Source organism: Ambystoma mexicanum, chromosome 10 (genome assembly GCF_040938575.1).
Source record: "Ambystoma mexicanum isolate Mex_15411 chromosome 10, UKY_AmexF1_1, whole genome shotgun sequence".
NCBI lineage: Eukaryota > Metazoa > Chordata > Amphibia > Caudata > Ambystomatidae > Ambystoma > Ambystoma mexicanum.
In genome coordinates, this window is record NC_090932.1 from 1,594,929,267 (window position 1) to 1,594,951,465 (window position 22,199).

A 22,199-nucleotide genomic window follows, 5' to 3' on the forward strand; every position below is an offset into this window, starting at 1 on the left:
GCCACCATGCCACATAGGTGCATAGCCTTTCTGATGTTTATCTGTTGACCAGCTGTATAACAAGGTATTTGTTGAATCAGGTTTTGGACCCTCTTGTTGGAGGGGAAGACCAAGGTGTCTTGTCTGAATGACTACCCCAAGAATTGTTTTTGCTGACTGGGGATTGTGTTTGACTTCTTTTCATGGATAGAAACGTTTGTGGGGAAGATTTATTGTGTTCTGTGCATTTAGCTGGCATATATTTCTGGTGCTTCTCCTGTTATCAGCCAGTAATGCAGATAAGGGTACACTGGAATACTTTGTGTAGGTGCGTTGCCACTACTACTAGTACCTTTGAATACATCAGGGGCTGATGCAATTCCAAAAGGGGGAGCACCTTGAATTGATAATGCACTTGACTCACTTTGAACCGTAGGTATTTTCAACGTGTAAGTAGCATTGGAATATGAAAGTGTGCATCTTTCATATCCAGTGTTGCCATAAAAACTCTTAAGCAGTGGGATGACATTGTGAAGCGTTGTCATCTGGAATTTTTGTGCATTTACAAAGGCGTTTGCTGGCCTTGGATCCAACACGAGGCATTTTGTGGTTTCTTTCAGTGGAAAAAGAAAAGTACACAGAATAAATACCCTTTATTTATTGCATTTGATTTTACGCCCAAACCCTTGGGTGTCACGGCACAAGTTACATATATCTTCGTTTTCTTATCAATGTTACATACATTTTGTTTTGCCGATACAGTCGTATATACAGACAGTTTATCAATGCAGTCATCTTGTGGTAATGGGAGGGGGGACCCACTCTGATGGAGAGATGGTGCTAATGTTTTAGAATTTGTTGAATACCCATGTTTTGAGTTGTTTTTTAAACTTTGGTAGGGAAGTTTCATTAGATAAATGAGGGGGAAGTGTGTTCCAGATGCGGGGGGATGTGATGGGAAAGCTGACATGACCTGCTTCTGTGGTGGTGAAGCATGGGATGAGTAGCTGAGTATTGGCATTAGATCTGAGTGTTCTAAGCGAGGTTTTGCGTATAATGCAGCTATTGAGGCAAGTGGGGGCAGCATCAAATAGGCATTTGTGGGTGGTGGTTAGTGTTATGTGGAGTATTCTTGCGTGCACTGGGAGCCAATGAGCATCTCTTCTGTGTTGCGTGATGTGTTCTCTTCTCTTGATGCCCAATGCTGCTCGAAGGGCTTTGTTTTGTAGGAGTTGGAATAGGTTCTTTTTAGAGGTACTTAGCAGTAAAATATTGCAAGTCTATTTTTGTTAGGATGAGGGCTCTAGATGGTGGAACAGGTTTCTATGGCTCCCTTTTGTAGCAGTATTTGCATTTTGTCTGGTAGAATCTGGATATGTTCTACTGGTATTCTTCTGTTTCTTGGCGGGTGAATGCACGGTTGTCCTTGAAACTCAATGTAATACCCGTTTTTTACTGCTGACGGCACCCACTTGTCTGAGGTGATCCCCCTCCCATTGGCGGCCGAACAATGTTATGAGATCCCCTACTGGGGTGATATGGGAGGGGCCCTGGAACAGTGAGTCATCGTTATGCGGAAGCGGGCGTACCTATTGAGGTTTGGTTTCTCCCTTTCAATCCCTTTCTCTCCTCCCCATGCCCCCCCCCAAAGAAACTTGATCCCTTCTGAATTGCCTTTGAAATGAAGACAGAGGAAACGAGAAGGAACCTGCACCGGAGAAGTACAGGGCCTGTACTACAGACCTCGAGTAGCTTTGGCCACAAAAACTCTGCCTGCCGGTGTCACAGTTAAAGGGGTGAAATGCCTTAGGGGCGGGTCACAAGCCAGAACAACCACCGTTAATTGCCCAAGTAAACAGCGGCGTACATATAGAAGCTTTCCACAAGCTTCTCCTTTAAGAAAGGCATGCAGAAGGACGCGCTTGTAAGATAGCTGGCAGTTGCTTTAGAAACGATGGTGTCCGTTGCGTCTGGGAAGGACGAAACGGCCGAGTGCATGACTCCAGAGGTCATGTGATTCCATCTTATTAACCCCACCTTTGCACTAACGCCTTGCTTCTGAAAAAACGTCCTTTTCATGTCTATGCTTTTTTATTGTTGCCAAATTTCTTGCCTTGTCCCGTCATTGTGTCTTTGCCTGCCCCTTGCCGGATTTGTTGCTGGAACCCTATTGGATTTAAGGATTTGATCTTGCTATATTACTGGAACCTGCCTTGCATACGCCCTTGCCTGTACTGACGAAGATACCCAGCTCCGTTACTGGATTCCACCTTCCTTAAACCCTTCTCTGTTGGGACAACTGTTTCCATCCATCTTTTGCTCTTGTCCACACCGAACACGGACCGACATTGGACTGCCGGTTCGACCGTTTTTCAGAGCGTCTCTTGTGGTTCGTTCTGAACACCACTCGTGAGGTCCCAAGGGCAGCTCTGCTTTAGTACGCTTGCAACACATTGGGCCTCTCCATGAGGAAACGCGAAGGCACGCTACATGGGATACAATAACTGCTTGCACACGGACTAGAGACTTCCTATTGTGTGCTACAGTCATTAAGCGTCCACGTGTCATCGGTTTAGTATTGTTACAAGCGTCCTCGTGCCGGTGGGCTAGTTAGAACTGCTTTGGATTGCTTTCTTTCATTTGCCGACTCCAGGGATCCTACATGGCAAGACATTACTTAGAACCTTGCCCGATACCCACCATCCTGTGCATCCAGGTTAATGGTTTGGAGGGATTATGAACTATTTAGCACAGGTCAGTCTAGCCCATTGTGCCAGTTACAGCTAAAGATTTGTTGGTCGCTTTACTAACCAGTGCCTCGTCTTCCCTTGCAGCTTGGTGTCTCGTGGGATTCATCTTTCAATTAATTGGTCCCTCTGTATGGGAGGTACAAACATCCAGAGGGACACATTAGTGGGAAAAATTCTTCTTCTACACTACAGGGGTCAAGGTATACGAAGAAGGATTCCGTCTTGCCTGAAAGCCAGCTTGATTGTGCAACTCTGGGCTGAAAAGGGCGGTCTGAAATCAGATTCCATATTTTCAGTGTTTCATGGTCCTTCTTTGCAGTTTCTAGAGCTTTGTTTTGCCAAATAGAACATACCTGAGCATAAGACAGATAAGGGGAGCCCCAGTGAATGGGAGGACTTTTGGGACACTTGGCTAAAGGGGTTGGTGGGGGGGGGGAATTGTGGACCCAAATGTTGAGGCGGGGAGACCTTATGATACCAAGAAGAAGTATCAAAGACTAAATGCTAGAGCGACTTAAATAGGGGAACTTCCCGCATGAACCTTTGTGAATGCCGGTTTGTTTGTGGTCCTTAGTTTATAATCCAGAGTTCAAGGACTGCACCCCCCAGCGCCCAAGTACCAATTTTCATGACATAGTCGTATGGTTTACTTTTGTTTAATAAAGGCCTTTAAACGGACGCTTCAGGATATGGCGACAGAAAATGTAAAACGCAGCGGCATACACGGACATTTTTTTGTGGCACAAAATTGTTATTTTGCAGCATTTTTGCGGCACATTTTTGGACTGGAGGGTGTGAGATTGGCACATTGCAGGAGAGAAGCAGTGTGCAGGGAAACGTGTTACAGTTCCTGCAGCAATATCCTGGAGGGTCTGTTTAAACTTAATGCCGAGGTAACATGCAACTAATAACACCAGAATAAGCTTGGTTTCACAGTTTAATGCTTTGTTTTTCTGAGCAATGCTTCCATGTTTCCTTCCTTTCCTTTGAATGGTCATGCGCTAGACATCATACCTACTTCAAAGAAAAATCAATCGCAAATTTGCCTGATCAGGTTTCCAATAAGCTTCAGAATAATGGCTAGGTGTGTGCGCCACAAAAATCGGCGATCAATTTGGCGATCTGTGTCCTGAAAGCGTGTCTGCGGGTTCTTGGAAAACCCAATGTAAAACCGCATCCTTTTTCTACATGAAAATGTTTGTGGCATTCACCAGATTTGGCATGAATGAAGACCTGGCCTGAGCAGATGCACGCCATATTTGTAGAACTTTCATGTTTAAGGTCAAATGTTAGTGCCAAACTCCATCTCACGGGCAAAGTGGCCATTGACCATGCCCAGCAGCCATTTGTGTGGGCATAGGCATGGCGGAAGCACATACACAAGGCAAAGAGGCCAGTGTCCAGTTTGTGCACCTTGGGGAGCCACAGTATGGCCTTTGAACACGCTAGATGTTAGGTTAATGGTATTTGTTAAGCACATGGTCACCCGAGGTATCGTGGCGCTGTAAGGAGGGGGGCAGCCAGAACAGAGCTGGGTTCATCTAAAATAAGTACGTTTAACAGCTTTTCTAAAGGAAAGATAGTTCAGAGATTTCTTTGAGTTGCAGGAGGTTATTCCATAGAGTCGCTGCAGCTACGGAAAAAGCCTGACCGCCCGGATGACATGAGGGGGGACAGGCAGGGTACTAACCCTACTCGGTGGTGGCTTGGGGGTACCCTGGGCATGGCCACAGCCTAGTGGCCACTTTGTCCATCTTGCAGGGTTCTGACCCAACTGTCCATAGCCTGCGGGCCGGCAAAGTTTCCCTCTCGGGCTGCCAGCCCAGGAAAGAGATGGGTGAGGAAAACCCCAGTCGGGGGAAAAACAGCAAGCAACTTTCACAGGCTCCACAATAAAAAAAATTAAACTCATTCCACATGGATGTGCTTCCCCCACAGGCCTACAATGTGACTCTTTTTCAAAGGTTTTCAATGTGTTTCCACAAGACCATACCCAAAGGCTTCAAATAAGAATGGAGACGGTTCTGACTTTTGTTATGAGCCTGTCAGAAGGCTGCTATCAATCCCTCATGTGGTTTTAGAAACTAATGGTCAGATAAAAAAAAAAATTGATCGCCATGGATTTGAGAAGGATCTTGTCTTTAGGACCAGGCGCCAGGTCCTTCTTTATATTTGAAGAAACAAAAAACGCCAAGTTCATAAGTATCTCAAAAAGTGTTCTACATATGAGGAGTCCATCTCAACCAGTACCACACAGCCCACTAGCCAGGAGGAAGAGAAAACTAAGGAGTAAAAGAGTTACTATGCGCAATGGAGATGGGAAATTCAGGGTTCAAAAAGTACAGCAGTAACAAAATTACATGATGATTCTGGTTTTGAATGCAGCACCCTTACCATCTGTGTTCAGCTTCCGTATGTTAGGATGGCTAGCTTGATAATTTGCCTCTTGTCCTTTGCCGGCAGCCACAGCATCTTGCAATCTGACATGCACAGAAAAGAAATAGAAAAAGCAATAGTTAAAACACTTTTGGTAAGGTCAGCAAGCCACATAAAATTAACAAGGAACTCTGAAGCGGAACAAGGGGAAGTGTTGGAAAACCGAGAAGGGCGCCTGCAGTCAGCAAGCAAAAGAAATTGCACAGGACTGAGAAAGAACTTAGCAATGCATTTATTGGCTTGTAAGATATCCTCTGCACCAGCACATGCTTTGTGGCCCTCCAAGTCAAGGCATTCACAGTCGGTGTATTCAGGATCGCTTAGGGGGAGAGGGAAAAGAGTAGAACAGCAATATGTTAACAGTGACTTGTGATGAATCCTGCAGGGTGTTCACATAATCCCAGCATAATGTCTCCTCCCAGATGGCCTGGGGAAGGGAGCAGCTACCTGATCCTAGCCCTGGGGGTGGTATTGGCCTGGTGGATCACCTGGGAGGAGAAGGCCCCCCCAAGTGAATAGGACGGCTCAGATAGAGACTATCTTCAGAGGGTGATATTTCTAGAATGGCAGAGGTTATGGCTTGTTGCCCGAGCGGTTTACACGCATCTCGTCGAATGATTTTACAGTTTTTGGCGATGAAGTCCCATGATGTAAAATCTTTCGGTGAAATAACGTAGGATCGTCAGAGTATGCTCTACCGTCCCATAAATACCAAATTGTCAGAAGGGAAAACCCTTATAACCAACAGAGATATATGTAAGAGTCAGAAAATCCATATCACTAAATTGGATGATGATTTCCCCTTGGAGGTGCGCTATAAAGTCCGGAATCAACTATGAATTTCTTTACAAATATCCTCTAAAGGTGAATTTCAAAAGTCAGTTAAACAGAATGAGGTTTATAATGAAAATAATCAGAACATTAGGGACTTCAAGTCCCATAATGCTCCAGGTACTGGGATGAGGAAGAGGAGCAAAACAATAATATGCAGACTAGTTCTAATGACCCACACCCGAGCAGGACATTTGAATATTTAAGACCCCTTCAGGCGCAGTCCATTAAAGCAGCAGAAGGAGAAGTGCACAGCAGCAGCGGAAAAAGCAGACCCTGGGACTGCCGTAGATATTGCAACAGAATACTGTGCTGAGACAGTCATTGAAACTGGGAGCTTTAACTGCAGAGGACGCGCAGTGGGAAGCAGTGAAGTTGCTGGCTGTCTCGTGGGTGCGAGGAGCGCTCCCTGCCCAGAGTCATACTCTGGTGGTTGGCCTTCACCGGAGCATGTGAGGAAAGTGACAAGCTCCTGTTGCAGTAAGCGCAGACCGCAGGAGTATGACCGGAGCAGTCAAATACCTCAGACCCGACGTGAGAAGACTGAAGCGGCAGCGGCTCTAGCAGACGTGCAGGGGAAGACCAGTGAGTTGGCCTTCATTAGGTGATCCTGTGACGTTCTGCACTAGACCGCTGGCTGCTAACGGTCATTTTGAATACCGAACTGAGGAATCAAAGTATTTGTGGTCTGATATACAGATTGAAGGAAAGCGAGAAGACAAATTGTAACAACCTCTGAAAAAGTAAAAAGAGGGCAATTCTTGAACTAAATTACAACAGCCATTGCTAAAGTAAAGAAAGCACAATATATGATCAAGTGTGCTCCTATAATTTCTTCTTTTGGACTATTGCATCACTTCGATGCTGATGATACTCCGCTCTTTCTAGCCTTCTCGTCCTTCACTCCTGATATTCATCTCACTCTTTCAATAGGTCTTTCTGCCATCAAATATTGGATGGCCTCTCCTTTCCTCACTTTATACGCAGGAAAGACTGAGGTCTTATTATTTCCTGCTAACACTCTTCCTCCACATCCCCCTCCTCTGTCCATTTCTTTTCCTCTCTCCAATCTATCCATCTCCCCCACTGCACGCAACCTTGGTCTCCACTTCAATTCCAACCTTTCCTTTGCCTACCATATTTCTCTCAAATCTGGCTCCTGTCGCTTTCATCGCTATAATATTCGCAGAGTTCGTCCCTTTCTAACCTTTCATGCTACAAACCTATCTTCACTAATCATTTCTCGCTTATTCTATTGTTCTGTCATGCTTTTTGGCCTTCCTTTTTCACATCTTGCTCCTCTTAAATCAATCTATCACTTTTCTATTTGTTTACTTTGTCTTCTTTCCTATCAGGACTCAATCTTTCATCTCTCGTTTCTTTTAGTTGGCTACCCTTCCATTCCCAACTTCAATTTCACTTTCTTGGTTTAGTTTTTAAATCTCTATATGGGCGTGCCCCTGGCTATCTTGCTTCTCTTCTTTCTACACTCCTTCACGCTCTTCCTGTCTTTTCAGGCTGAATGTCCCCCGCACCACCTGTGACCAATCTTGTTTTCATTCTATTCAGCTCCCGTATTCTCTTCAGTGGAACACGCTTCCTCTGTCTCTCCACTCCATTACTACTTACTCTGTTCCGTTGTTCCCTGAAAACTCACATGCGCCTCGTTGCCCAAGCGTTGTAGTGTGCTATACAAATCCAAAATAAAAAAAAAATATTTACTCCAGTGTCTCTTGGTCTTTATAACACAAGTGTGAGCAGAAGGAAAGTCAAAGTGGTCCTGCGGAGGTCTATGGTAAAAGCTTTGCACATTCGAAAGTCTTCAACGTCAGTAAAAGGTCTCAGACCGATGGGAGACCGGAAGTGTGATAGGTTAGGAGACCGAATCCCCCAACGAATGCAAATTAAGCTTGGGGGAAGGGAGTGTTGCGTTTGCGAGGTCCGAACCCATCACATGGAGACCTACGTGAACATTTTGTTGAACTGTGGAAGAACTTTTGGAATGCTGGAATAAGTGACGTTAACGTGGAAGGCCAGGCGTGCCTTGATCCATGTTTTGAACTGCCTTTGTTTTGAGAACCAGTGCGTCATCCTGTCTACGGGGGCCACCTTGCTCTGTGCTGTCCAACGTGGGAAGGCGAGCCGACTCAGCTACTTTGATCCTTTATATTCCAACACTGATTTTCCTTTGCATACATGTCCCCCTTTACACACTTTTTGTATGAGAGGTAGGGAAGGCATTATGTTAGTATAGGCCATTTGATTTGTCAAAGACTGACTAGGACTGTGTTTGCTTTATTATTTGATGGTAGAGACTACTCCTGTCATAGTTACAGGGCGTGATAGGGCAAAGTAGGCATTTCTCCAAGAATCTAATAAAGGTTTTGAAACTTGTAACTCTTGCATCAGTGTCATACTTGTAATACAATGCCTCCCTTACAGATTCAATGGTCCCTGCACCAGTTTGTTCTCCTGGAAACCCATAGTCCTGTATCTTGCTTGCCTCCACAAGTGTGTGGCGAGTCTTTCCCAGTCAGTGCCTCTCATGGCAGGAAAGGTGTTTGGCGGGAGCTCGGAATCTCAGGCTCCTCTTTTCTCTTGGGGCTCGGCACTGGTTGCTTGGCACCAGGCCCACCACTGCTCAGTGGTCATGTAACCCAGGAAGACCGTTTTCCGCCCTCTGTCTCAACTGGATCAGAACATCTTCCTCGCTTAAGCACGCGACGTCCAACCTCCAGCAGGCAGGTTTCTCGTTCTGCTCATCACTGCTGGCTCCGCGGTTCGACACAGCTCTGCCCCTCCGGGATGTAGATGCTCCAAGGGCTCACCTCGCCATAGCACCTGCACTCCTCCCACCGTGGGATCCCCTTTCCATTCACAAAACACTTGCGTTTTATACACATCATTCGAATTAATGAAATGTCCGTCTTCCATGATTATGGCACTCAGGTGAGGTTCACCATTACCTGAAGCCCATAGTGTCACAGAAGGATCTTTGTGATTTATAGTTGGAACAGGGAATGCAACAGTTTGCCTGACATCTGTATATGCAGAAAGGGTAGTTTAGACCGGGAGATTCACGCTGGAATGTAATCGTTGTTCCCAAGAGTGGAGCCACTCCTGTGAAGGTCCCACTTGCCAGACCCTTAGGGAAAGACTCGTGTAGCAGGCTCACCTCCTTAGGCCTAAAGGGGGTGGCTCCCCTATCGGGAGAAGGGAGTCATTTTGCAGATTTGGCACAACTCCCTCATTTCCAATGTTTCACAGCAGTTTTTCTACATATACAGCATGCATGCCCTGTATGACAGGTGTTCTGAAAACAAAGGGAAGATGGCAAAGCAGGAGGAGCAAGTCTGGTAGATTTACTGCCTTCTGCAAGGCAGTCGTATTGAACAATACCATGTCTGTGAAGGCACGCCTTGAAGGAGGAAGATGAAAGCCAAGGGACTGCAGTTAAGGATGGACATATAGAGACACCCTGGTCTGAGCAGTCAGTCTTTAAAAGACTGACGAAGAAGTCTTGAGGTGGGAAGATCTTTACTAGGAGAGACAATTTCCCCCTCCAATGCAACATCAACATCTGAGGGCCCGGTGGTTGATCAAGGTTACAAACAGAGGTTCACTGGCAACACGGCTCATATTGTCAAGGTTTTCTGCAGCCGTGAAGAGCTTAATTAATGAGCCACTTGGCAGTCAAGACACTCAACGAAGAGTCATCCATGAGGTTAACACCTCCACCCTATAGACGTTGAGTAGTGTCATGGAATGGGTTTCCCCCAAAACTTCAATGCCAAGATGCTGGCCTGTCGAGGAGACCTCTCCCAGACCAGATGCGGACTGCTAATTCTACCTATGGCCACGCCACAGTCTCCTCCCCCTACTGCAGGATCACCCAAGATCAACAACTTTGGAAAACAGAGGAAGGAAGAAAGATGCAAGCTAGGCCTCTTTAGTATCAAGACAGTTAAGGATTTTTCTTAGGCCCAGAAATATCTACCCATGTAGTTTACAGGGTATTTATTCCAAGGTATCCGTACTTCCCAAGTGGCAGAATGGCTGAGCAGTCAAGGCAACACTTGGGAAGAAGGATAGCTTGAAAGTACAGTAATAATTTTGATGAATGCAGAATGTGGTAGGGGTCTGTACCCTGTGTCTCGCCAGATGTTTTGGATGGACCCCACGATCTCCCAATAGAGTGTTGGCCAGGGCTGATGAGAGTTGCAGTGCACAACATCAGGAAAGATAAAGGTAGCAGACCACTGCTGTGAGGAATGTCCATACAATATGAATGTAAAATGTATTCTTTATTAAGTAGTGCCAAAGTAATAACGCATATGTACAGCTTAATGAAATGAAAAGAAAATCTGAAAAAACCCAAAAGGTGGCCACACAGGGCCACAAAATGGCTTGTATAGGCTGAGGACTTAACGCTTCTAGATATTCGCGGACACAGGGTTCCCGACTTCTTGTCCGGTGTGATTCCAGGTTGTACCCGAGGCAAAGAGTAGTGGTAGGAACCAACCCCTTCCTTCCCCGAATCCATCTTACTAAGAAATGGCCAGGAGTTGGCTCCCCACACCACAGGCTTGCCTCTCAGTATTCACATGGTTTGGAGACAGTGCTGGCACTGGTCTGGGTGGCACAACAATGCAATGGCAGCCAAAAGGTTAGACAGCACAAGAGCAGAGTGAAAAGACTCCTCATTATGGCGTAGGGCTCAAGGAAGGCTAAGGGGCAGGGCAGCAGGTCACACGGCTGGAAAAGCAGGACAGAAAGGCATGGGTGGTTGAAGCAGAGAAAAGAGCACAAGGCCTGGCAGCAGAGAATAAGTCAGGCAAGACATGACTGAGGGACACAAGGCAGGATCCAGGTAGGAAAGAAGGGCAACAGAAATAGTGATCATTGACTATCCGGGTGGCGAACAGGCACAGGGAGCGTTAAGACGCACTGTGTGAAGGAGAGACCGCTCCTTTATAGGACACTGTGGTCACAACGAGGCTGTTGGACTACAGCGAGTTGCCCTGACAACACCAAAATGCAGATACTCCAACGTTATTTGGAGTATGAGCAAGAGCAACCCTAGCTAGGGGGTCACCGGTCGCAAGTTTGTTTGTTTAGAACTATGTGCAGCATAGCATGACATGACTGGACAAGAAAATGGCAAGAGAAAAAGAATCACTACACTTCGAGTTAAGAGAACGGTAGCAAGTAAACAAACTGTTTCAATTTGAGTTTTTTTGAGTTCAGCAGAAAGTCTTTACTCAAAGGAAAATGCAGCATCAGGTAAGCATGCAATTCCTATCCAGGCCAGAGTGTTTCAAGAGGCCAAGTGACACCAGTAGTGTTGACATAGGGCAGTCTTTGGTTTGAAAGGGTTACTTTCTGTGGAAGTCTCCCAAGGAGCAGGTTCTGGAGTACAGGTAGACTGTATCACAGAAGACTCTTGATAAACGGGAGGAGCAGGGCTAAGAAATAACGAGGGGAGGAGGTGGCTTGATTGATGAATCCTGCAGAGTCATCACTGATCCACAGCCCACAATCTCCTCCCATGTGGCCAGTGGAAGGCAGTTGCTACCTAACCCTGAGGGTGGTACTATGAGGGAGGATCACATGGGAGGAGATGGCGGTATGTGAGAAGTGGTGACTCCCTTGGGAGGGATGCGGTGTTCTTCTTTCTGTGGCGATGAACATCCTATTATTCCCCAAATACCCAATGGCATGCTGTCACTGCGCAACTCTCTCATGTTCAAACCCAAAGAACATTATATGAAATACCCCATCAACAGAAGAAGCTTAACACTTCAGGAACACAGGTCACATTGAACATGCCTGATTAGAATGTTTCTGTCCTGGGTAAGAGGGCTGAACACCATCACTACACACAAGGTTCAGATAACTCTGGTTTCTGACAAACTAAATATCAATAAACATTTGAAACAAAGTAGCTTTGGGACTCTTAAAAACAATATGAACTTCAATTCCCATAATATCTAAGGTACTGGGACAATGAAGAGGAGAGAAGAGTCAATGTACAATAGCAGCAACTTTAAGCCAAAGATGCAGACTAGTTGGTCAAAGAACCATAAACTGTGCGGGAGATTTAAAAAATGGTGCATCTTGCTTTGCACTGTGTTGTCGTAGGAGAGTCGGTGGTCGCAGCCCGAATGAGGGAGAAGGAGCAGAACACCACAGAGGACACGAATCGAGAGACTAGCTCCAAAGCAGCGTCACAGAGGCGAGCCGTGCTGAAGGAGGACGAGGCTCACAGGCATACGCCTGGAAGCATTGCGTACCAGAGAAGGACTCTGGGGAATGTCCGCTGCTGCAGGACAGGGCAAGGCGCAGTCTTACGAACAGCAAAGGTTCCATTGGCAGAGGTGCGAGAGATCGACGCGGGAACCAAAAGAGACGCTGTGTGAGCAGAGAAACTGACCAGACAACCGTTCACCGTTATCGATACACGTTAATCCAGAGAGACAGACAAAAAGGAATTGGGGAGGGTGGTGGTGGGGGAAGGTGGGGGGGCAGACGCATCATAAAGTTAAAGGACACTTGGAAAGGCAATCTGAATACCAAGCAATGTAAAACAAAAATGCCCAAAGGGTACAATTCTCCTCACATGGAATATCAGTTTGGAGAAACCTCTAACCCACATTGCCATAAGCAAAGAACTGGGCAAACCTTGTGCAATTCTCCTCATGAGATGTCAGTGTGGAGAAACATGGAAAAAATATTGCAACAAGCAGTGAGACAGTAACAGTTGTGCGAAGTAGAAACCATTCCTGGCAGGAGAGTAAACCAGCAAAGGAACAGTTGTGTAAGGGAGAAAACGTTGTCGAAAAAAACATTTATCATCCTGACAAACTATTTTACAAGAAGAGACATTTATTTTGCCATTCTAACAAAAGTATTTTATGAGGAAAACACTTACTCTGACCTCTTAAGAAAACCATTTATGAAAGAAACACTTGTATTAACGTCCTGAGAAAAGTATTCTCTGGGAAAGACCGTGACATCCTCCTATGTAATCCTTTTGACATCTTGAGAAGAATATTTCATGAGAGAAACAGTTACTTTGGTTATGAACAAGTGTTCTATGGAAGAGACATTTACTTGGCAGTTTGAGGGACATGTTGTATGAAAGACATTTTTCATTGAACTTAATAGAATATTGTTGAAACCGAACTCTTTCAAAAGTCTTCCTGAATTGATTCATGGGAAGGGGGTCAATCCCTGGACGCAAGTATTACTGTGTTGGAGTCATACTTTCGAACCTAAGCACATTTTTGTTGAACTGGAAACAGACACATTTACCTTACACATTTTGGTTGTGTATGTTAGGGTGAGATATATTTGGGCAGAAGGTCAATTTTCTTTATCTTTAGTATGCTAGGCAGGAACATTCTTGATAGGATAGGGACAGATAGGCCTTTATCCCACCCCCCCCTTTTATTTTTAATAAATATGACAAATGTTGAGAAAATAACAACTGTCCGCCTCTCTTTTCTGACCCCTCACACTTGCCATCAACACATTAGGACCAAAAAGGCAGTGCTGCAGCAGGCAGCTGTCAGTTTCCATAGGTGGTCCCTGTGCATGTGTGGGGAACACCTTAGGTTCCATCAAAGACACAGTGCTGGAGTGACCCAAAGAACCTTGAGAAAGACTATTGTTCACGATTTGCCCGATAAGGGCCAGAAACACTAGTTGACTGCAGTAATCATCGATGTAGGGTACCCACATTATCCTGAGACACAGGATTTGGCTTTGCAGGGTGGGGTTAGCGTGAAGAGACCCTAAGGAAGTACGCTTTCTGAAAGGCTTCTGAAGTACAACCAGAGGCGGAGTCAGCCATTGAAGAAAGACCTAGGTGGTGGGGGGATGGGGGGATTGGGGGGGTTGGAAAGATTCCAGTTATACAATTGCCAGTATCCTTTGACGCCACACTGAATTAGGCGGCACAGCTCCGTCATTACAAAAGACTAGAGGAAACAGGCTGTGGCGCTCCATCCCCCCGATTCAGTGGGGACAACTGGATCGCAGAGGCTTGAAGGCCTCCTCTCAGAAGCACCTGACAGTCTGCATCACAGTATCCAGAAGGGGGAGCACCTTTGCTGCCAGACCGCAAAGACTATCCGTTCTGAACGAATCAGAGTTTCTGCATCCCAGGACCTCAAGAAAGCACCCGGGTTCCCTTTCCCCATATGAAACACTCCAGGAACCTGTGCTACCTTTGATCCTGCAACAGCACCACTGAACTATGTCCGTGGCTGGCAACCCCTCTCGTGTGAATTTGCAAACTTTTCTTCAATATTGATTCTTCCACAAGATCTGCTCACACCAACCCCAGCTTCAGAAGCCGAATCCTGTGCTCAAGGGTGAATTAAGAACCATGCATTGCCAAACTATGTACGGCGTCTTCAACTTTCAGCACCTCTGATGCAGACCGACAACCCAGGAACCACCAAATTGTCTATTGCCCTCCAAGGTCTAGGGGGTCCCTACTGCACTGGTGCGTCATTGCTGGAATCTAAGGCGTTGGATGCTAATCAACGTACACAGTGACCACCTCTGGAAACCAACAAGCACATCCCCCAGGGCTGCTTGTTCAGACTTGTGGTATTGCTTTGCTGATCCTGACTCCTGTACTGTTAGCAGATCCTTTCTTCGCTCGTTTCGCCCCCTCAATTTACTCCAATGGAAATCCAGAATTTGCTCCTAGTTACACTTTGCAGGAGGCACATCTTTCCTGCAAAAGACTGCCCAAATTCGCACAACTGGCCCTCATCTGTTTCTTTCCACACTCTTGCTGAGCTAGATAGACAAGGGCCCTCATTACGACCCTGGCGGAAAGTGACTGACCGGACCGCCACAGCGTAAATAGCGTTTCCGCCATTGCACGAAGGAGCAAAGTGCGGCCCATTCCGACCCATCGGGCACGAGCACCACGGCATGGCGGAAGTGCAAAGTCCGCGATGGCGGAAATGACCCCAAAACGGCCCACACCGCCGCCGTACGGCGCCCTAGGTGCAATACCGCCACCCATCACAGCGGACACCGCAGTGTGCGCCTACCGGAAAGTACGGTGACCGTAAATATACGGAAACGGAAGTAAAAACATGGGCCCGGAACGGGAAACATCCCGCCGTACACCTATAAAACCACTAAAACCACACAACCACTAAAAACACTACCCTGAGACACACCCCAACCCGTCATCCACCCTAGCGAAACCAAGAAAAATGGGAAAAGTAGCGAAGAAAGCGTGCGACCGCAAGCGGCAGGTCCACTTCTCCCGTGAGGAACTCACCGTGCTAACAGAGACCCTCCAGGAGAATGCTGCCGTCGTCTTCTGCACACAAATGACCAGGACGGCACTTGCAAACAAGAAGGCCATATGGGCTCTGGTGGCACAGCGGGTAAGTGCGGTGGGGACCGCACCCCGCACCCCACAGCAATGCCGAAAGCGATGGGACGACCTGCGGATACGCGTCCGCAGCATACTCTCTGCCAACCGCAACATTGCCACAGCCACCGGGGGAGGTCCTGAATCACCCATCAAGTTGACCCCCTGGGAAGAAATCTGTGCCTCCACCATCGGAATGGAGAGCATAGAGGGAGTTGGAGGGATGGAGAAAGGAGTGCAGACATCCGAAGATTCAGGTAGGTGGGCCAAATAAAACAATGCTAAATCCACAATGTCCAATCATGTGAAGTACCATGTGTCCACATAGTGCAACAGAAACACTTGTCCAGGAGAACGTCCACACACATCGGCCTGATAGCGCACTTTAAAACTCACATTAAATACATAAATAATTAAAAACCCCTAAAACACCCACTACACGTGCAGCAGGCACACCCTAACTGCAGGCTGCCAAACAACTGCACCCTCACTCCACACACAAATGAAAGCACCTCCAAGGCCCCGACCCAAATCACCCTCAGGTACCACCCCAATTCATGTGATACAATGCCATTCCAATACCCACAGACCCATTAATAACCCTCGCCCTCCTTTACTCCACCACAGGGTCCGATCCAAACGACGAGCATCAGGACACCCCTACCAGCACACCTGCAAAGAGGGCCAAGACCAACGGCCAAAGACCCTCCACCTCAGCTGCACGCATCAAGACACGGCAGCAGCACAAATCAGGTGGCAGCACAGAGGAGGGAACATCAACAGGCACCCCAGCAGCCCGCATGCCCACAACACCACCACCACAGGTCCCCCCAACGGATGCCACAGAAGGCACTGCCTCTGGTGGCAGCAGCACCATAGGTGACACCCCATTGATGGCAGCATGCTCCGACACAGAAGACGGGGATGTCGTAGTCAGATCCATCCATGACCTGTCCCAATCCCCCGGTCTGTCCCATCCCGTACAACATGAGGATACCACGCAGGGGCACCCACAAGACGACGACTGGCCATCCCCCACAAGCCCTGTGGCAAGGCAACATGAGGTCAACAGCCCCTCTGTGACACCCCCGCAAATGGCCATGGCCCAGCAGAGGCAACAGTCCCTCGACCAGTTAATCGTGCAACAGCAGCAACTGGCCACGCTCCTCAAGGACCATGCCGATGAATGTGGGGGCACGAAGGCAGACATAGAAACATCAACTGAGACACTTAGGGCAGAAATGGTGAGAAGTACAGAGACACTAAGGGCACAAATGGAGAGTAGCACCGAGAGCCTGAGAGTCCAAATGGAGACTAGCACCGAGAGCCTGAGAGTCCAAATGGAGAGAAGCACCGAGAGCCTGAGGGGGGAACTGCATGCGACGTCCACAGACGTATGTGCCGAACTTGCCGCAGTGCGCCGTGTGCTCACTGAGCTCTCACAAACCCTTAGGGACATGCATGGACGTGAGCAGGCAGAGACATCATCCGTTGCAAGTTCCGTCCAGGGCAGCCCCCAACGTAGATCTGGGAGGAACCTGCGCTCCACAGGCAGGGGTGCCCCTGATACCCGCAGAGGGGGCTTGCAATAGCGACAGCCCACTGACAATGAGCATCTTTGGACACTGGTGTTCGGGGGGGAGGTAGGAGGGTGGAGGGGGTGTGTTGGGCTCACTTGGGTGGCGGGTCGATAGGGTGTTCAATATATCACATATGCCATAAACAGTGCACGATCAACCAATGTGATGTGTGGACAATGATCATTGTGTACTAGGCCATCATAGGCGTACAGTCCATATTGTGCATGTACCAGACACACACAGTGCCACGAGTACCGTGTCCATGTATCAGCCACCAGGCGTGAGTGCTAGAAGCATGCATCAATGAGATGCTGACGAATGTCACGGCCCTCCGGTGCCTCGCAGACTCCTTGAGGTGCTGCCACATCCCCACCCTCATCATGACCATCATCAGGTGCTTGCAGTTCTGCGACAGGGGGCATGGGCACATTTCTACGTACGCACATGTTGTGGAGCATGACACATGCCATCACCATCTTTGCAACCTTCTCATGGCGGTACAGGAGTGCCCCGCCAGACCTGCTGAGGCAGCGGAAACGAGTCTTCAGTAGGCCGAATGCCTGTTCAATGACTACACGGGTACGTGAGTGGGCATGGTTGTAGTCCTCCTCATGCTGGTCCCGTGGGTTCCGGACTGGTGTGAGGAGCCATCTCTTCAGTGGATATCCAGCATCACCTGTATGTGGACGATAAACGGATTATGTGGAATGCCATTGCTACGTACGCACACCACCCCCCCCTTCCTGCCAGGTCATTGCCGAATCACATACCCCACATTATCATGCATGTAATGAGACTCACCGAGTAGCCAGGATCTGTTCCCTGCGTGTCGCTCCATGTAGCGTGGTATTGTAGAGTTCCTCAAGACCATAGAATCATGGGTTGATCCAGGGAATCGGGCACAACAATGTGTAATGATCCTGTTGGAGTCACACACCATTTGTACATTCAGGGAATGAAATTGTTTTCGGTTGCGGTACTGGGCCTCCATGGCATGTGGTACGACCAATTCAACATGGGTGCAGTCGATGGCACCAATGCAACCCGGTATGCCGCCAAGTGCATGGAATCCCACTTTCGTGTTTGTAATTTCCTGCTCTGAGCGTGGTAGGGAGATGTAGTCGTCTGCGTGCTGCAGGAGGGCATCGAGCACTTGCAATAGTGTCCGTGAGAACAGTGGCTGAGAAATGCCATGCAACTGTCCGACTGTGTGCTGGTAGGTGCCTGTGGCCAGGAAGTGGAATACAGACACCACCTTCAGTAGGGGTGGGATGGCGGTTGGGCTATCTATCATGCTGACAAGGTCAGCCTGTGTCATGTCCACAATGGCGGCTATGGTGTCCCGGTCCAAACGGTAGAGGGTGTGGATCTGCTCATCAGTGAGGTTGAACGGATGTGCTCGGAGGCGTGGGATTGCGGCCTGCCTGCGTGGTGGTAGTGGCTGTGCTGGCGGCCCTTGCTGGCCCTGCCTTGCCCTCCTCCTCCTCCTGCGTCTCCTCCGTGCGGCCGCGTCTCCTCCGTGCGGCCGGTTGTAGTTGGTGTTCGTCTTCTTCTTGGAGTTGGAGTACTTGCAGTGCTATCAGGTCCCCCAGGGCCAACATCGCGAGTCCTGCCGGTAGCATTTCGGAGTGGGTGTGGTTGTGGGAGGAGACTGGGTGTGCAATTTATGTGTTTTCAGGCTGTATGGCCTCCACCTGTGGCGATTCATTCCACCTGTGCAAGCTGCTCTCCCCTTTGGCCGAGCACGTTCCGCACACAACGCTGCAATTCGGTAATGGCATCTTGCTATTGCAATCATGTATTTGTACCCGATGGCCGTGTAACATTTGTTGATATGTACATTCGGCTATGGTCCCATTGTTTCACATACAATCTTTGCCGTCGCGAACAGACTTGTGAAGGGTCAGTGGAACGTAGTACTCGAGTAACGGTGGGCCCTCATGCATCACTGTACCGAGTTGCACCGACGGGCGGGGCGTCCCATTTGTGGGTGAAGGCAGTTGCCATTTTCACACACAGCCGCACTAGATGGATTAATTTGTGATTTCAAACGGCCACAGATGCCTTTTCGACGTGATGTTGCAAATGAGGAATTCGAAGGGCGGCGCTTTCGGTTTTCAGCTCGCGGCGAGGAGATGCCCACAGGTCTGACTGCAAATATAACGTTCTATTGTTCAATGTCCTTGAGACAGGGGCCATGGCGAGGAAGCAATGATTGATATGAATAGTTTGGGATGCGCAATAGCGACGTGGGCGATGAGGCCGGACGTTCCCAAATACATGTTACTTCACAACACTGGAATTACGGGCTGGGGCACTGTGGATTTTGCAGGCTGCATAACGCACAGACTCAATGGATATTTCTAATGTTGTGAGTAAATGTTCTGGCGTTTTTATACCGGGATGAGGGAATGATGAATGGATGCATGGGCAGATGATTTGATACAGAGTTTGCCATGTTCAGGGCTTCTTGGAATCTATCCGCCTCCCCTGCGCTATGTGATGCAGGGCTGCCATAGTGGGACCATCGTCTATCTGGCCTTGTTGAGCCCTCCCTTTCTCGACGCGCCTTCAGACACTTGTGTCCATGCACGTTAACAATCCCATCAGATGGATTCTGTTTTCACAGACGCATGCACAGGTACACTCGTTTGTGATGGTGTTTACACCTCGATATAGATGGTTATGAGTCGCAAGTGGTTTTGGGGTGGTGATGATCCTTTGGAGTGGGCTAGCATGCATATGGCTGTGGATTCAGTGTGATCATTGAAGTGAGTTGTTCGGATGTAGTTCTGATGGCCATTCTGTTCTTTTTCTTTTCTTTTGGTTGACAGGTATCTCCTCCCCTTTTGCCACTGCCATCTGTATGCCACTCCTGCAGATGGCTTTTACTCCCGACACCTGCTGCTTCGTGTTAATCAGTGGAGCAGCATTACGATCTTATGGGACGATCGCCAATGGGCCACATGCCCTTACGCAGTACTAGTGGCTCGGAGCAACATTTCGGCCTTTCAGCTGGACTAGTACCTCCCCATTGGGACGGCCCTGCGGTTCTGTGCGCTTCCATGTTGCCTTTTCGTACGTGAATGTGGCTCTGTGTACCATGATGGAACAGGGCGTCACACAAGTAGTGGCTGGTCATTTCTTGCGGATGCAGCCCACAATGGTGAAATGTGTTTTGGAGTTCATGGCCTGATGGATGTATGGGCTTGGTGATTTTGTTGTGCATTAAATTTCTATTCTGATTTGGCCCGTGTAGCGTTCTTCTTTGCAAGTGATGTGGCATATTCCTATTTGGGGAGCGATGTATTGTGAGGAGATCTGCATTGGGTTCCAGCTTCGGAGTTTAGTTGCGTGGTACTGTACTGGGCGCGTTTGCCTACGAAGCCCGTGAGGTCAGGGATGGGGGCTGCCAATATGACTGTTTGAATGTTGTCATGCTCAGGGGCGGGGGATTGGGTTTTGTGTAACAGATGCCGGTCAGCCAGGTGGACTGGTGGAATGATGTGATTTTCGGAATATTGCTGGTCACAGGTGCCTGTGTTTGCGTGCGTTTCTTGGTGGGGGACTGTGGTCATGTCCATTGGGATGGCTTCTGTATTCATGCCATCTGTGCCCTGCAGCTCCCATTGGCCCCTCTTGTGTTTCATTTGTTCGTTGGCATGCATGGGTGACTTGTACATTTCAATGGTTGCATTGTGACTTCATTGCACCTACGGGGAGTTGTACTTTGTGGGCAGGGAGCGGTGTACAGGCACTCAGTGGGGCCGTTTACGGTTGATTCGCGATGCCGTACTTCTCACCATGGCGGAATGGTACATTCCGCCATGCTTGATGGCGTTAGGTACATGTCCGCTAGGGTCGGAATTAGCGTACCCTTGCGCCATGGTGGTGTTTACGGTTTGGCATGGCGCGCGCGTGCGTGCGTGCTTGGTGCAGTTAGCGTTGGCGTTCACTACGGTGTCGCTAATGGCTTCGTACTTTGCGGTGACGGGTCATAGTCGCACCGAGCGCTATTCGATGGCGGTATTGCATTTCCGCCATCGTTTTCCGAATTCCGCCAGGGTCGTAATGAGGGCCAAGGTGTTTTATTCGCCTTCGATTGCATTTTCCCTTTTAGGAAAGGCTCCAAGAACTCTTACCAGTTACAGTGTTGCACATTTGTTTTACAATATCTACTTTTTCCATCACTTGCCTTTACTTATCCAAAAATATATTTCTATAAAAATATGGCCATTCTCTATTATTACTAAAAAGTGTAAAGTGTACCTGTTAATCGCACAATTCCACTTCTTGAATTAGGCATGGGCTTCTCTGCCACAATACCATTTAGAGCATCTGGTGCCATTCAGGGAATCGCCGGTACCCCCAACTCAGAAAGGCATACCAAAAGATTTAACACTGCTTAAGGAATATCCCCATCAACAGTCTTAAAGAGACCAACGAATCGCTGCTCATGTTTTAAGCGGTTTGGCCTGGTTAAATTGTGCTGCAAAGCCCGTGAATGGCGACTTCTGCAATAGTGATCGGTGTATGGTTTTGAATGATTCAGAAGCACTGGCACTGAACTCAGCTACCTTCCAAACCACTTTTTTTTTTAAGCTTTCTGTGCTGTCACAGAGGTGTAAATGGCATATGCAAATCATGCCTGGCCCCACGTCAAACTAAGCATTCCAGCCTGCTGGGTCACCTCCCTTTTGCACAAGAAATCCCAGACATGTTTAGATTGCCTCAATAAGGTGTAGCTAGTGTGACAGTCACATGGTCCAGACCTAGTGGGGAGAACTGCAAGACTGGCTACAAACGGAAACTGCAACACAGTGTGACCCTTCGATCCCGCAGCCGGTGGGTGTTACATTGGTGGTGGTGGTGGTAGTACCAAAAGAAAAATGTCAAGTTGAAAGTAGTATGGCTTTGTAGAATCCCACTTATACAGGGCTTCCTTCACTAAATGATCAATGTACATTTACTGGATAAAAATCAGTTTCCTTCTGCACTAGCCTCCTGCTGCCAAGACGGGCCTAGGCTCATATTCAGCCATATGGGTAGCCCAGAGCTTTATTTGGGGCAGTCGGACACTGTTGTATACAAGGGCAGTGGACAAGGCTCTGATATTCTGGGAGATGGAGGGTCTAACCACTAGGCATCCACAGGCAGGCAGGTAGCACAGGTGCCAACAAACAGATTCACTACGCAATCAGAAAGAAGGCAGTCCTT

At 48.1% G+C, this 22,199-nt stretch overlaps 1 protein-coding gene across 4 annotated transcripts in view; it reads right to left on the reverse strand.

Moving 5' to 3' along the window:
• The window catches only part of SNAP29 (synaptosome associated protein 29), a 119,571-nt gene that overhangs the window by 23,795 nt on the left and 73,577 nt on the right, over window positions 1-22,199 (reverse strand). For all 4 annotated transcript variants that reach the window (XM_069619952.1, XM_069619953.1, XM_069619954.1 and 1 more), the window contains one exon: window positions 5,124-5,209. In XM_069619952.1, the coding sequence (XP_069476053.1) occupies window positions 5,124-5,209 (86 nt within the window). The remainder of the gene's footprint in view (window positions 1-5,123; window positions 5,210-22,199) is intronic.